At 41.4% G+C, this 15212-nt stretch overlaps 1 protein-coding gene across 2 annotated transcripts in view; it reads right to left on the bottom strand.

The window, feature by feature from the left end:
- Nucleotides 1-14675, bottom strand: part of SLC25A13 (solute carrier family 25 member 13) — a 117746-nt gene extending 103071 nt beyond the window's left edge. Inside the window, exons 1-2 of one of the 2 annotated variants that reach the window (XM_048510969.1) lie at nucleotides 14570-14630; nucleotides 9255-9269 (exon numbers count right to left, since the gene is read on the bottom strand). In XM_048510969.1, coding sequence (XP_048366926.1) covers nucleotides 9255-9269; nucleotides 14570-14581 — 27 coding nt within the window. In that variant the 5' untranslated portion in view covers nucleotides 14582-14630. Of the gene's footprint in view, nucleotides 1-9254; nucleotides 9270-14569 lie in introns of both variants that reach the window. The other variant, XM_048510970.1, reaches the window with a different exon arrangement.
- Nucleotides 14676-15212: the final 537 nt, after the last annotated feature.

Raw genomic sequence — 15212 nt, 5'->3', positions numbered from 1 at the left:
CAGTATGGATTTTTCTGTGGGAAAACAGTGTGATATGAGTTTCCACATTACATAACATTAAAATTCTTAATATTTACTGGGGTCTGATCAGATGGCAGCACACTTGTGCTGAATGGTTGAAAAGTCAGAATAGCTGTTAAGTATAGTTAATTCTACCTTTCACCAATAATTTTCAACATTCCTGCTATTAGTAATTAAAATCCACTCTTGCACTGAAAGCTTTGAAACACAAACTCTGTTTTGAAACAATTGGTTTTGCAGATTTGTTTCTCCTTTTGTAAACAAGAGATTTTTTTTTTACTAAGAGTACTTGTAGGCACATCAGTTGCTTTGTGAGAGGAGGGTGTTAGTGGTAATTTACTTCTGCTTCTGGGCCCACATCCAGCTTCAGATGGTTTTTTGAGATCAGCTGATTACTATGGAAGAGCTATTGTATTGCTTTTTCACGTTTGGCCTTCAGCCAATTTAAAAGAGCCAAACTGGAATGCTGAAGTAGGACAGCCGCCCTGCAAACCTCATCTCCACAATGTTATCCTTACAGTAAAGCCTGAAGAATGGAATTATGTTTGTTAGCCACCGTTGTTTCGAAAAGCAGAATCACTTTATTCTCACAGAACAGCATATAGTCTGAAATCCCTGAGGAATTCAGGAGTTGGCCGTTAAACATCTTGGTATGAAGTTAAACATATTAATGTTTGCATAATGCTATACACAGCAGAAAAGCTTCAACCAACCATTTAGTAGGTTTGTCAAAATCAACAGACATTTTTGGATGTCCTGACTCCCAGGGTTCTCAAGTCTCCAAGGGCCCTCTGCCTGTGTCCATCCTTCCTCCTAACCACATACAGTCTTTATCTGCCTATAGTCTGTGTGAATGTCCTGCCTTTTTGCTCCTTCCCTTCAGGCCTCTTCCTCCTCCACTCATAGGCTCATTCCGCACATGCAGAATAGAAACTGCACTATAGGCCTGCTTTCCAGTGCTCCTTTGAGAGGCTGTGGGAGAATGGCAAAATCCACTTACCTGTAGTAGTAGGGAAGTGGTTTTGAGAAAGCGCATTATTATTTGTATTGTGCTTGGAAGGGAGGGCCATATTAATCTACCTGGCACGCTCTATATAAAAGCTTTGAGATTTGATTGTCAGCAGCACATGACTTATCCTTTCTTTAGAAAGTCAATGTGGTGTGGTGGTTAAGAGCAGGTGGAGAACCAGGTTTGAGTCCCCATTCCTCCACATGAGGAGGAATGAGGAGCCTCTTATCTGGCGAACCAAATTTGCTGCCCCACTCCTACATTCCTGCTGGGTGACCTTGGTCTAGTTGCAATTCTCTCAGAACTCTCTCATCTCCACCTACCTCACAAGGTGTCTGTTGCACGGAGAGAAAGGGAAAGGAGTTTGTAAGGCCCTTGAAGTCTCTTTACATGAGAGAAAGGCGGGGTATAAATCCAAACTCTTCTTCTTAGGCCAAGAGTGCTGTTCTGCACAGTCCTGACTTTCATATGGTTGCCACTTGTCTTCAACTCTATGCCTATTTCAGCCCTTTTCTCCTTAAACTTTTTTCTCATATTCATCTTTTACTTTCAAGCTATTCCCAGGGCAGTTCGAAATCTGCTTTCCTCAGTCCTCGCCTTTCTACAGTAAACCTAATTCTGGTATGTCTTTGGCTTCCTGCATCAGTTGCTCTGTCCCTTATTACACATAGCTCTCTTCTTCCTAGATCTCATCTGTAAGGTAAAAAATATATATATATACTGGTCTTACACAAAAATTGTCTGCAAATATTCCAATGCTAGAATTGCCCACCTCATTGAGTATTTTGTGGAATCATGCCAAGCAGAAAGCTAAATTGGACTAGATAAAATATCACAGACAGGCACCTCAGCTGGATAATTCTGCGAGCCAGGGGTAGGGAACATAAACGAAAGCCGCATGCAAATCTTCTGCCCCATACTCTGTGCGGCTCCACGCAGGTCAAGCTGCCGGCCCCATCGCCGCCATACCTGCAGGTATTGCTTAGGGTGAAGGCACCAATAACCCGTGGCCAGCTGGAAGCGCGCTGTGGGCTTCCCGGCTCTCCTGCCCTGTAATTAGAGCGGAACTCAATGACGGCCAGGGAGGATGATCTGCTGGCAACATCCTTGCCCGCGCTTCCTGCGGAATGTCGGCAGCAGGGCCAGGCGCATCGATTAAGCCTACTCAGGGTGGAGCGGAGTAAAAGGTAAAAAAAACCCAATATATACAGTGTTATATTTATTTTAAATGTCAAAAATTATTTGCGGCTCCAAGTGTTTTCTTTTTCCATGGAAAACGGGTCCAAATGTGTCTTTGAGTGTTAAAGGTTCCCTACCCCCGGTCTAAACACTTCCTGAAGATCCAAAATGGGGAAGATTTAGGAACTAATGTCACTGAATCAGATAAATTACATATAACAACATTTCCAAGAATCACTCATTGTAGTCCCAAACATTTTAAATAGTAATTTAGGTTTTTTTCTGAAAAGTTGTATGTACACAAGCAGAAAACTTTAAATATACATAAATAATGGTGCATGCATTAGCTGATAACTGTTACGTTCAAACAAGAACATTTAAGTAGTAAACATGGGACTAATTTGCCAAGATTTTAACTGTCTTCTATCTAATCTGACACTTCATTGCAGACAGAATCATAAAATGAAGTAAAGGAGTGCTGAACAGATGCCAGTAACAAACAAGAAGAACTATTTTAATGGAAGTAGCGAATGAACCAGGAATCCCAGTATATTCTGGCTGTAGAAAATCTAAATCAGATTTCGATTCGTCCACCCAACACATTGCTAGATCAAAAGGCGGTGCTACGCCAGGGACTGCAGCCCATTGCCCAGATAATATGACGTATACCATTTTTTGAAAACTTGAATCAAAGGGTGTTTCAGAAGGGAAGATTAATTTTACTACTGCAGATTTTTCATTAAAGCCTGAAATAACAAAAGACCCACAAAGTCCACATAGATCAATCAACAACATAAGAATAATAAGCATGAAAAAGAGGGCAACAGTGGAGAGAATGAATGACATTTTGGTAACAAAGAGATATATACTGCGTAAAACCAAAGGGTCCTAAGCGCGTACCTCTAGATGCCTTTGGAATTCAGACAGAGTGGTAGGCACAACCACAAAATGGAAGTAAAAACGGCAGAGCCAACCACAAAATTGCAGAGAGTGAGATTACGCATAACGCTAATAGTAAATCTTCAATATTTCCGGCAGAACCTCTGACTTTTAAAACGGGAATATTGTTTCAAAGCTTCTCATTTTTTGCTCCATATGCAAAGCTGATCTTCAGTCACACTGTGAAGATCCTTGTGTTGTGGCAGCAGATGCTGCCAAAGCAACATTTTTTAAAGATGTGCATAGCCAATCAGATTTCCAGTGACCAATCAGAAACCCTGCTCTGCAAAGGTTCCATCAGGCCTGTCCCACTTTCTAAAAATACTTGGTGGGCACCAGGGAAATTGTAGGCACACACCACACCACAGCACACCCACGGGCACACCTAATTTAAGCCTAAACTCTCAACAATGTTCCTGTGCTGACTTTTTTCTCTGGATGGCAGCTTACCCTATAATGGTTCAAGACAGCAAAGTGAAAAGGAGATGCGGGAGACAGAGGCATCAACTAAGGTTGAATCATTATGCAAAACAGATATTCTGCCATTGTGCTACCTCTACTACCTACCATTTAAGAGATGCATGGAGGAGTAGCCACAACATCTGGGCGGCTTGCATAATTCAGGCGACTACAATCAGCATTGAGATGTGAAACGGTATAGCATAGCCTGAACTTGTCAGATCTCAGAAGCTAAGTACTTGGATGGGAGGCCACCAAGGTAGATTTTGCAGAGGACAGCAATGTCAAACTCTCTCTGGTAAGTCCCTTGACTTGAAAACGCTATGAAGCCTCCATAAATCGATTGTGACTTCATGATATTGCAAACCCACATGGTCACACAATCAGCACAAATCTGCCAATTGTAAGCACAAGAACCAAGGGAAGACTCAGAAGTACCATTATAAGCTGTTCTCTAAAATACTGGTATCCCTTCTGAAGCCACCAGCAGGCAACATGTGACACTCCTAAGTTGGACCAAGAGGTCATGTAACAACTTGCCCAAAGCCTTTCCAAATCCTACAACATCCCCAAAGGCACCTGCAGAGCAATATAACTTTCACACAGTCACTCAACTAAGTACACAAACACAAAATTATGGGATAATTGAGGACAGAGTCTTCCCAGCTCACTGCTCGATCTTGCATCACTAAAAACTGGTGGCTGTTCATAAGTTGCTTACAAAGATTTTATCTTTATCGAATGTCTAAAATTTATAACATGCGCAAGAATTTTCCCAAACTGCTTCTTTTTTTGTCCGCACAAATTTAGAACACAACATCACATTATCTGCTTTGTAGAGCCCTTTTGACTTGGAAAAGAGTAACTGACTGAAAGTCAGTAAACTTAGTTGACAATGATCACGAATGAACAAGATGTCTCACCTTTATTCTTCAATGTGTCAAACTGCCATGGCTGACATTTTTAATTACCTTGTATTACTCTGTGACACCAGGAGATATATCTTAATCGTCATAGGAAAAAAAACGAATTAAGAATATGTCACTGTTCAGCACTGAATCAGAATGATGCTTTCCAAGTCCCATGGCAGACACACCGTAGTTCATTACTTCAAGATTTCAAATCTTTGTACAAAGTATACAATTGCGTTTTTTAAAGCCATGGGCACAATCCAGTCCCCAATAAATACTTCCAAGTGTTATTACTTTTACCTGCTTAAATCACTCCTGCTGAAATCAGTGGGGATGAAAAATGTTTAACTTCAGATACATTTTGCCCGTTACGTACTAGAACAGATGAACTGGTTCACTCAGAGGAGTAACTGAGATTTCCCCCTTGCAGCATTCCTTCTCAGTGCCAAAGAAGAGCTGCTTAAGGAGAGTTCCCTGATATACGCTGGACCATGAGTCCAGCCACACAACTGTGACCCAACAGATATCAAGCATACTGTGCAGAAAAAATTTGCATGCTTCACTGTGGAAAGCTAGTAACATAAGAGTTTGGACATAGTGAGATATAAACAGAACCTTCTAGACTTCTCTTTGATGTGTTAGGTCACTATCTGCAAGAAATTCTGTTGACAGGGTTTTGTTCACATTCTGAAGGGGTTAAAACTCCCAGAACTGGTATGCATTTCTGAACCATCTCGCACAAAAATTTCCCATATGAATATCACTGTGGGTCACTTGTGACAAATGCACATATTTAAAGGCTATGAAGCTGTGGTCAAATGCAGAGTCTGTGAATTCAACAAAAGTCTACATACCAATTCTCCATATTGAAGTGCTAATTACAAAGGAAACTGCAATGTGCAAGGTAGCACAGAGATCCACTTAACTTTAGATTCTGCCCACTTACCTGAAATTGCCAGATTTTTACTTTTAAGAACATGTAAAGATGATGATACTAGCATGTGTACTACAGCCTCAATATATTACCCTAACTATGGAAACACTGGGTAGATTAAGATGAGTGTTCACCAAGTCCTGCCTAGTATGAGAACTGTATTAATCGTGAGTTTCCAGACTGCCAACTCAGGGAGGGGCCATGGCTCAGTGATAAAGCATTGGCTTTCCATGCAGAAGGTCCCAAGTTCAATCCATGGAACCTGCAATTAAAAGGCTCATGTAATAAGCAATGTACAAAGCTATGGCCTCAGACTATGGAGGAGCCATTGCCAGCCTGAGTAGACAGTGGTGTACCTAGGCAAACTGGAGCCCTGGGCAAAACCTGAGTTTGATGTGTGTGCCCTCCCCCCCCCCCCATGGCAGCCACGCTGTTGGGCACACCTCCCATTCCTTTCACCTTCCGTCAGTGCGACTACGAGGCTCGGAGCTCCCCCATCCTCCTGCTCTGGACCTCTGGCGGCTTGTGGGCCACTGTCCAGAGTAGGTGGGGCTCACCCAGAGGGGGCAGGGCTTAGAAATCAGGCACCTCCACGTGACTAAAAATTTCTGCGCCTTAGGCAACTGCCCACTTTGCCCAATGGGCGGTACGCCTCTGTGAGTAGACAATACTGGCCTTAATGGGCTGATTCAGCAAAAGGCAGCTTCACGTGTACAAAAGGGCAGTCAAATTATCTCACTTTTCAAAAATTGGAAAAGGGGAAGAGGATATAAAGAAATTAGGTTCATGTTCATTAGAACTACTGCACCAATGAAAAGGTCTCTGAGCAGATACCTGCTTTAGGCCAAAGGCATGCCACTCCTTTCTCCCAAATAAAGCTTAAAGTCCGTTGGTACTTGGGAGCTTGAAGGTCACCTCGTTCCAATTTTTAAAAAGAACAAGGTTATCAAACCTAAGCAGAAGTTTATTATCCACCTAATCCAACAATCGAATGTTCCTCCAAGATTCATAATTCGCATATCACTCAGAACTTAAAGGGACATTTCTCAGACTCAGAGAATCTATTTTCCCCCACTCTTATCTTTTCCAAATTGAACATTTTTTATACATCCACCCCCTCTTCCAAGTGCTATTTTCTTGGGTGGTTTTTAAGAGAGAAAAGATAAATGCCAGTCAACCTACATCTTATGAGCAATTTTATCCTATTTCGCCACCGCTTACGCAGGCCAAAGTAACATTTTTTGATAAAGTATATGACTCAGCTATGGGCTTCTAAGGTACTGTAAAGAGCATGAAATTATTTTAAAATGTTATGAAAAATGTACTGGCAGCTTTCTTTTTAGTGTTTTAACAAAGATACAGTTTCAATTTCTTTTATTTAAAAATAAACTACTTGTACAAGGGCAACTCCATACCTCAGGAAATAACTGAGAGGGATGGATGGATACTTTTCAAACACAGAAGATTTTGATCACATCTTTATTTCTGAAAAATATCATTCTAATGCCTCATTCCTAACACATTCACATGAAGTTGTCATAGTGCTTTTAAGAGCCCAAGCAAAAACAGTACTTTGCTAATCGAAGTGGGGGAAGGTTAAAAAGATCTGCAAATAAGTTTTTAAAAAAACATCTGCCAAGGGAAAAATTGTCCCGTTACTAAGCTTCCTTCCCCTTCCCCTCCCCTCCACACACCCTCCTAGCATTAAAGGAACAGAACAGGCCAAAAACATAAGGGTAAAACATAAGATTATTAAGGAAATGGGCTGGATCTAGACTGTCAATTTCTGCCTAGATTTTGCTGCAGACCTTCCTCTATAGCATTCCTCTGGGTCCCCTATCCCCCAGCATTAGTGCTTCCTGGAAATCAGTAGGATGGGGTTGGATTCAGACTAAATTTTCCATTTAGTTTGGATACAACTCAGTATCATTTTGCCATTTTCAGCCCACATCAATTTACCTTTCACTGTCAATTAGGGATAAAAATGACGCAATCCCATCACCATCAGAGTATACTCTGTATATACATTATCACAGAGTACATACAAAAAAATTCCTGCAAGGGCAAAAAATAGCCAAGGATAATTGACTTCACTAATGTTGATGAATATGGTATGTATAAAGTTGCAGAAGATTGAAAGCAAAGCCTTTCCAGTTTTTCCCCCAACCTACTTGGATGGAAGATCACCAAGGTGGACTGGGGCTCCAATGAAGAGAAAGGCAATAGCAAACCATCTCTGCTCATCTCTTGCCTTGAGAATCTCATGAGGATGAACTTTGGGGTCACCATGAGACAGTTGCAACTCAATGGAACACTTTACCTTTAAATTAAGTTTAAATTACAACAGACAATTGGAGTGCAATGACTAACCATGGTGGCCAACCAACATATCATAAGGGAGTGTGTGAAACCCTTTGCTGAAATCTATTAATCTGGTAAACTGATCAAAAACACAGTAAGATTAGTCTTCCAAAGATTTATTATTGGCAAAACCCATGCTGATTTCTATGAATCACTACATTGTTTTCAACACTTTTATAGACTGATTACTTTATAGTCAATTCTTCCCTAATACTGACGGCAGAGTGACCAGCCCGTGGCTTCACTGATCTTCTCTTCTCACACCTATTTGAAGAGTAGAGCAATCTATTCCATCTTCAGTGAGGTGCCAGTCTTATGGCACATTTCCATTCCAAAAATTTCTCAAAGATGACAGACAGAGGTTCTGTCAACAGATCAGCACATTCTTTTAGAATGTCAGGATGTAATTCATCCAGCCTACAAGACCTGAGCTCATTTAATGAAGCTAGGTATCCTATCATCATTGTTGAGCTGAAAGTCTGCCCACTTACATCTGAGGCTGTTTTTGCTTGTTTGCACCCCATCTTGGAAGGGCCCAGAGTTAGAGCCAGGACTATGTATTTTAAAGTCCTCATCTGCTAGATTCAAAATACATCATCATCATAACAAAATAACCTGATGGATGGAATTTGCACAGATTGCATTTAAAGAAGAACAATGTATTGCAACACACATGCAATGAAATTCATGCTACACAGAAGTATCTGAATACTAAAATAGACAGGCTAAATAACCTTACGATATCATGTGGGTTGGAGAATATGACCGCTAAAAATCTGAGGACTTTTCACACCATTTAGGCATGCAAAATGGTGACAGAAACACTAAAGGTCTCAGGAAGCTGTTCTGTAGAAGCAGGACCAGGCATTGGTGATCTTGAAGTGATCCCATTCATTCCACTAAAGCTTGTACAGAACAGAATCCTTACGCTGTAAGTAATTCATGCAGCAATCTCAAAATGACTTACTTTGAACTGTATCTCTATGCAATCAATAAAATTCACGGTTTGACTTCGACACAAAAGGGAGTAACTGTCCAGGACTGCACTGTGGTGGGTGCAGTTCCAGAAGTGGAAGTACCTTTGACACAGGTGTTTAGAGCTCTATAGGCATCTTAAATATGCTGTAGATATGTCATTTATACAAATTCAGTGCAGAGTCCAAAATTTTATACTGATACCAAGCAGGGTTTTGGAATTCCAATACATCTATATTCTCAAAGTGGGGGCGGGAGTAAAAAAAGAGGCTTGAAATAGAAATAGCCCAAAGAAATCCTGCTTTTCTGCTACATAATACACAGCATTTGAATTACCATTTCGTCAAATTCACTCACATGAGGCAGAGGATCTGAAAAATGAATAAATTAAAAAGCAGGCATGCAGAACAGTGACAAGAGACAGAAGAGTTCTAAAGAAAAAGGAGGGGGGGAATCACAAACTCACCGATCCATTGTTTGGCTAAGGTGGAAAAAGCAAACATTGTTAGGCTAGATCAAAAGAGAATTTCTGACACAAGCCAAATCTGAACCTTCAAAGAGTCACACCGAATTTCAGTCTAAATGGGCTCCCAGGGGAAGTCCATTTATTTTCATGATGCTGTAACAGTACAATTTTCTTTTTGTCTACTCCAGCATACTTTCACAATTTCTAGCCATTTGCGGATTTTGAAGAGCAGGACTGTCCTGCTTCTTATTTCTGCTACAGCCTGCCTTCCCCTCCCCTCGTAATTTTGTTCCAGAATGTCAGCACACCCTCAGGAACAGAACAAGGGGCTAAGTGGGGGGTCTCTGGTGAGATGAGGGAAATCAGTAGAAATCTCCAATCCCTCTCCTTTATAAGGAAATGCTATTGTGTTGGAAAAACTGCATGGTTAGATGCATGCCAATAAAATTATTCTGTTAACCAATTTAATTCAGTAAAACATTAGTATACTGCTTCAGCTCCCATTCCACAGTTGGCTGTGACATCCAAATTTGTGAATTCTCTTTGTAATCCACTTACTGATCGACTGATTTTTTTTTATCATACTCTGCCTTAAGTTCTACTGATAAAGTCAGATAACAACAACAATAATAATACAAAAATGCTAAAACCACTTCCCATCATAGTTTCTGGTTTGGATAGAAAGATTCAACCAGAAACATCCCAACAAATAATGGTTTGAGCTTTGGAAGGAAACTGGAAGGAAAGTAATGCAAGAAACAGGAATACAAACACAGAGCTTATTTCCAGTTTTCTCTAAACTGTAATTTGGTAAGTTTTCTAAAACTGAGCCAAAGCTTAATTTTTTTTTCAACAATCTATCTTCAGAAACACTTTCTACATCCTCACAGCTTTATGTTCTGATCCTTACTAACTTGGTACTGGTTACTGAAGTTGCAGGCCTATACAATTTAATGTCAGAAGTGGCCTTTATCAATGGAAAGGCAAGTCCTTTTGAGGAAAACCTAATGTGGAAAGAGAAGTAGGGGAAGAAACACACCTTTACTGCTGTAAGACAACTATGACTTTCCAAGTTGACCAAGCTCTTAATGTCCAAATCAAGGATGTTACTTTCTAAATCTTGAAAATAAGGTACTATTAAGCATTTTTATTGGCTATAATAAATATAGTTTGCCCAAGAAAAGTGGATTACAGTTTACTTCAGCTTCAGAGCTAGATACGGTAGCTAAGTTGCCAGCTAACGTCAAGCCTCGTGTAACCTTTGCAGCAGTAAATTTTTTGTCTGTGGCATTTAATAAAGTAAATACTGTATTTATAATTGTGCATTTTGTATTTTTCCCTATTTGCTTATTACCAATTGGTCTGTGAGCATTAATAAACTGAATGGAACAGGGAAAATGTCATTATTTTGATGCCCAGTTCATAATCAATTATCTTGGACTATAAGAAAGAAGACTGTTATTAGCGCTATTAGACAGAGAGAAAGAAGCGACTTCTCATTTCTCCCAGATGAGCAAGCATTCTAACATAAGTAAGAGTCACCATGGCTGGAACATCACAGGTAACTAGAGAGAATAATAGGAGAACCTATTAACTATTCATTTGTAAAACTGAATTATATACTACCTCTATCTAGTAGCACTTCAGAAACTGCTGTACTCATTTAGAATCTTAATCAAGTTACCTTTATTGGAAATTAATAAAACATGCAAGCATTTTATAACAAATTTAGGATTAATCTGAAGTACTACTGATAGAGCCAGTAATGTCAGGAAGGCTTGCAAATGTAAGCGCAGCGTTACAGGTTGTTTGGGATACTTTTCAGTTTGTTCAGTCTGAAGATGTGGACAGGATCCTAGGATGTCTGATGCTTACCACCTGCTTCTATAACCCTTCCTTTTCCTGGCTGCTGAAAACTGCTGAGAAGGGATGCTGTCTGATTGGGTCCAAAAGGTAGTTAAGGCCTCCTTGAGAGGCGTGGCTGCTTCAGCCCTGAAACAAAGTGCAGTGTATCCATTCCTAAAGAAACTTACCTTGGACTCAGAAAATTTCAGTAATTATTGACTAGTCTGGAATGTACCATTCTTGAGCAATGTGAACATGGTGGCTGAACAACTCCAGGGTTTTCTGGATTAAATGTGCTGTTTGGATTCTTTCCAGTTTGGCTTCAGGCCTAGATTAATCACACTGGTGGATGAACTGTCCCAGGAGATGGATAATAGGAGTATGATCCTACTCCTGGACCTCTCAAGGACTTTTGATCCCATCAATAGTGGTATCTTTTGCAGATCACCTTTTGGTGTTGGAACTGGGAAGTACCATTTTGTGATGGTTTCCATCCTATCCAGAAAGTAGGTTTCAGAGGGTGGTGCTATTGAGCTCCTTGATCTTTAACCCATGGAATCCTACAGGTTGTCATCTTCCATGTTCTTTAAAATTACATGAAACCACTGGGTGAAAGCATCTGGAGATTTGCAGATGTCAATATACAGGTGACATTTAGCTCTGTCTAAGTCAACCTTGGGCTGGCTACCTGAAATCAACTTCCATAGGAATCAACCTCAGCTTGTGAGCAGAGCTTTAACTGCAGTACAGCTTACCACTATGTGCCAAAGGGTTCCTAGCATTCCTTGAGAACAGCATATTTTCTAACAAACCAACCTAACCACTGAAGTGATCTTCTGAGGCCCTGCTTTGGGTGCCCCTGAGAGTGCCTCACTGGTTACAATGCCAAGACTGAGGAACGTTCTCTTCATAGATATTAGTCTGACTCCACTTCTATCACTGTTTTCTACCAGCTGGTAAAGATCTTTTTTGCTTCGTCTGCTGTTCACTTAAACCCTCTTTCCTGATCAGTATATGAATTGTGTATGCATGTGTATATATGTGTGTGTATGCATGTATATTTATACATACACATACATATGTATGTTCATTGAAAAATGTTGCCATATATGAAGCATCACTATGAGTGGCCAAAGAATATCAGAAAGTTTGCCCAAAGCAGCTATGAAATGTTTTCTGGGTAATTATTTTAAAGAGAATATAGGAACAACTCAGATTTCCACATCTACAGATGCTTTCAGTTCTAAAATAAGTTTAAAAGCAGGTTGTTTACCCAGAATATGTTGCTAACCATTAATTTTGAAACATAAGTCTCATGCCATACATTTGCGACTTATAGTAACACATTAACAACTGACTCCTCACCATGTTCAGTTGGAAGTAAACACCTTTGATTTCTGAGGGACGTGCACCTATGGTTAGGAATTCGGCCCTGGCCCCAACTGCCACAATTATCAAAACCCATGATGTTATCACAGATTATGGCTATTTTATTCGAACACTGAGTTACATTTTGGACTAGCATTCCAAAAGGTAATAATAATATAACATGATTTTGCTAGGGGGCAGCTTGTCAGCATTTTCCAAAACCATATTTGCAAATCTATGGAAAATTATAATATTTACCTTAAATATATACCTATACATTGTTAAAAGGGCACACCTGAAAAGATTTTCGAATACGGAGTCAAAATCTCCATGAAAAACATCTAAACAAAAATAGAACACAGATCTTCCACATAAGTAAATAACTTAGTTTGGGGTATGTACAAGTTGGGGTATGTACAAGTGTTAAAGTCTGCCCATGTTTTATATATTTAGCTCATCTAACATGAGTTACAGCAAAACAGTCCTGACAGTTATAGACATTATATTAACATAAGTGAGGCAGGAATTTTCCCACAGAAAAATATAGTGCTGGAAAATTCCACAGACAATTTTTCACCCACATCCCCATTTTAGTCAGGACCAGGATGAACATGACTTGCAGTGAAGTTTAAGTCCACTGAAATCAATCATCTGCTTAGACCGGAATAATGTTATATAGGGCTGCACTGCCAAACCTGGATGCATTCTTCATACAATCTAATAAAACTTGTACCACTTAAAACAAGATTAAGTTTTACTATTGCTGTCTGGTCGTTTCTTAGCATGAATGATGATAACTCTCAGATGAGTTGACTGAACTGAATGTATTCTTAAATGACTTAAGATGGGAGCTCTATAAACTCAACTGGCTAAATAAAGGAGGGACTTTGATTTAATCAACATCGTCACAGTGTTTAACTGGCTGCAATTATATCCCTGCCTTGCAAATTATGATAGAATGATGACACTAGTATGTCCAGTCAAGCTGTAATTCCACATTCCAGTTTTTTTTTAAAGGATTGACTTAGTGATCTACTGAAAGAGAATATGTGCAGATGAACAACATAAGCATTGTCAGCAGTCACACTGTTCTACCTGCAGTCACAGTGTTCTACCTGCAGAAGCTGTGCATGTCAACTATCTGATTCTGGACTTTTGAAACCTGTGTCTTACTAGCATTGGGGGAGGAGGAATCAATGGAAATATGTGAGGGAGAAGAGCTGCTTTGAGTACAACATTTTTAAGACACTGGTCATTTAGGACCATACTTAGGACCAACCTTTAGGCCCTAAGTATATAAACTTGGAAAACAGTCAAAGAATCAGGAGATTATCACTGGTCCAACCAAAGTCCTTACGTGAGCCTGGCTTTTGTGTCAACACTCTGAACTGTACACTGTACTGGGGGCAATGATAGCAGTGGATTGTTTTCAATGTCAAATGATAAGGCCATGTTGTATAGCAGCCATAAATGCACATAGTGTGGACCTGTACCTTGGGGAACATACAGTTCCTAAGCAGAGTCCCTTACAATTCACTGAGACCTCAGGTGCAAATGGGCCTTCTACGTCACTTCATAACACTGGAGAGTTTTGCAAATACCTCAAGACAGCAAGTGTGGGCACAGTTCCTTAGCAGCATGACTCACTGACACCAGGAACTTGTTCTAAGTTTCCAGGTGGCTTTTGGCAGCACAGCCTAGCCCGGTTCCACAGCCTAATTCCAATCCCGGGCATATGTGAGCCAACAATCCCCCGGAAGGTGCCTTAGAACACGTTACAACATCACTGGGCAAAGTGGCTTCCGAGTCCGAGCGCATGATGTCCATGCATCCGTGAGCCCCACTGAGAAACTAAGCGCTGAGGCTGGAGGGAAACACTGTCCACCCATTCAAAGATTTTGCACACAAGTGCTCCAAAACCAGGCAAAGTGGCCCCCAAGGACAGGCCCGAGGTCACAGCGAGGAGGCTCTCTGGCAGCCGGCAGCCTCCCGCCCGGAACAGGCAGCAGCAGCAGCAGCCTTGGAAAAGGGCGGCCGGGACAGAGGCAACGTCCCCACTCCGCGCTCGGCCGCGCCAGGCTGGGCTGGGCTCTCTGACTTACCTTGGCAGCCATGCTTTGCCTTGCGCAGCCAGCCCCTTCCCCGGGCAGGCGAGCGGCGGCGGCGGCGCGCGGCGTCCTCCCGGGCGCACCAACCAGCCGAGAGGGAGGGCCTGAGCCGGCCGCTCATTGGCTGAGAGCGGTCCCGGGCCCAGCTGGATCGCGCGTGATCCGCCCGCTGGCCTCTGCCCTGCCCTGGGGAGGGAGCGGGTGCCACTCAGCGCCGAGGGGAGACTCTCCGTCCCGGGGCAAACGGAGCGAGCCTGGCAGCGCGAGGCGACTTTTAAAGCATGTTGTGACTTTCTGGTGGCTGGAAAAGAGACGCGGCGTTTCATGCAGCTGGCTGGCGGGGTTATGGTGGGGGAGGGGGTTCATCCTTTTTACATACTGTTGGCAAAGTGTTCCTAAAAGCCTGAGCAAGTGGATGGGAATCCTATTTGAAGCCTATGAACGTGATCTCGAGGCCCCTTCCACACATGTAGAGTAATGCACTTTCAATCCACTTTCAATGCACTTTGCAGCTGGATTTCACTGCGAAATAGAAAAATCCATTTGCAAACAAGTGTGAAAGTGGAATGAAAGTGCATTATTCTGCTTGTGCTGTATTTCATTCATTCATTCATTCATTCATTCATTCATTCATTCA

Source organism: Sphaerodactylus townsendi, linkage group LG11, assembly GCF_021028975.2.
Source record: "Sphaerodactylus townsendi isolate TG3544 linkage group LG11, MPM_Stown_v2.3, whole genome shotgun sequence".
NCBI classification, from domain to species: Eukaryota; Metazoa; Chordata; class Lepidosauria; order Squamata; family Sphaerodactylidae; genus Sphaerodactylus; species Sphaerodactylus townsendi.
The sequence above is the reverse complement of the archived record's forward strand: the minus strand, read 5'-3'. Positions and strand labels throughout refer to the sequence as shown.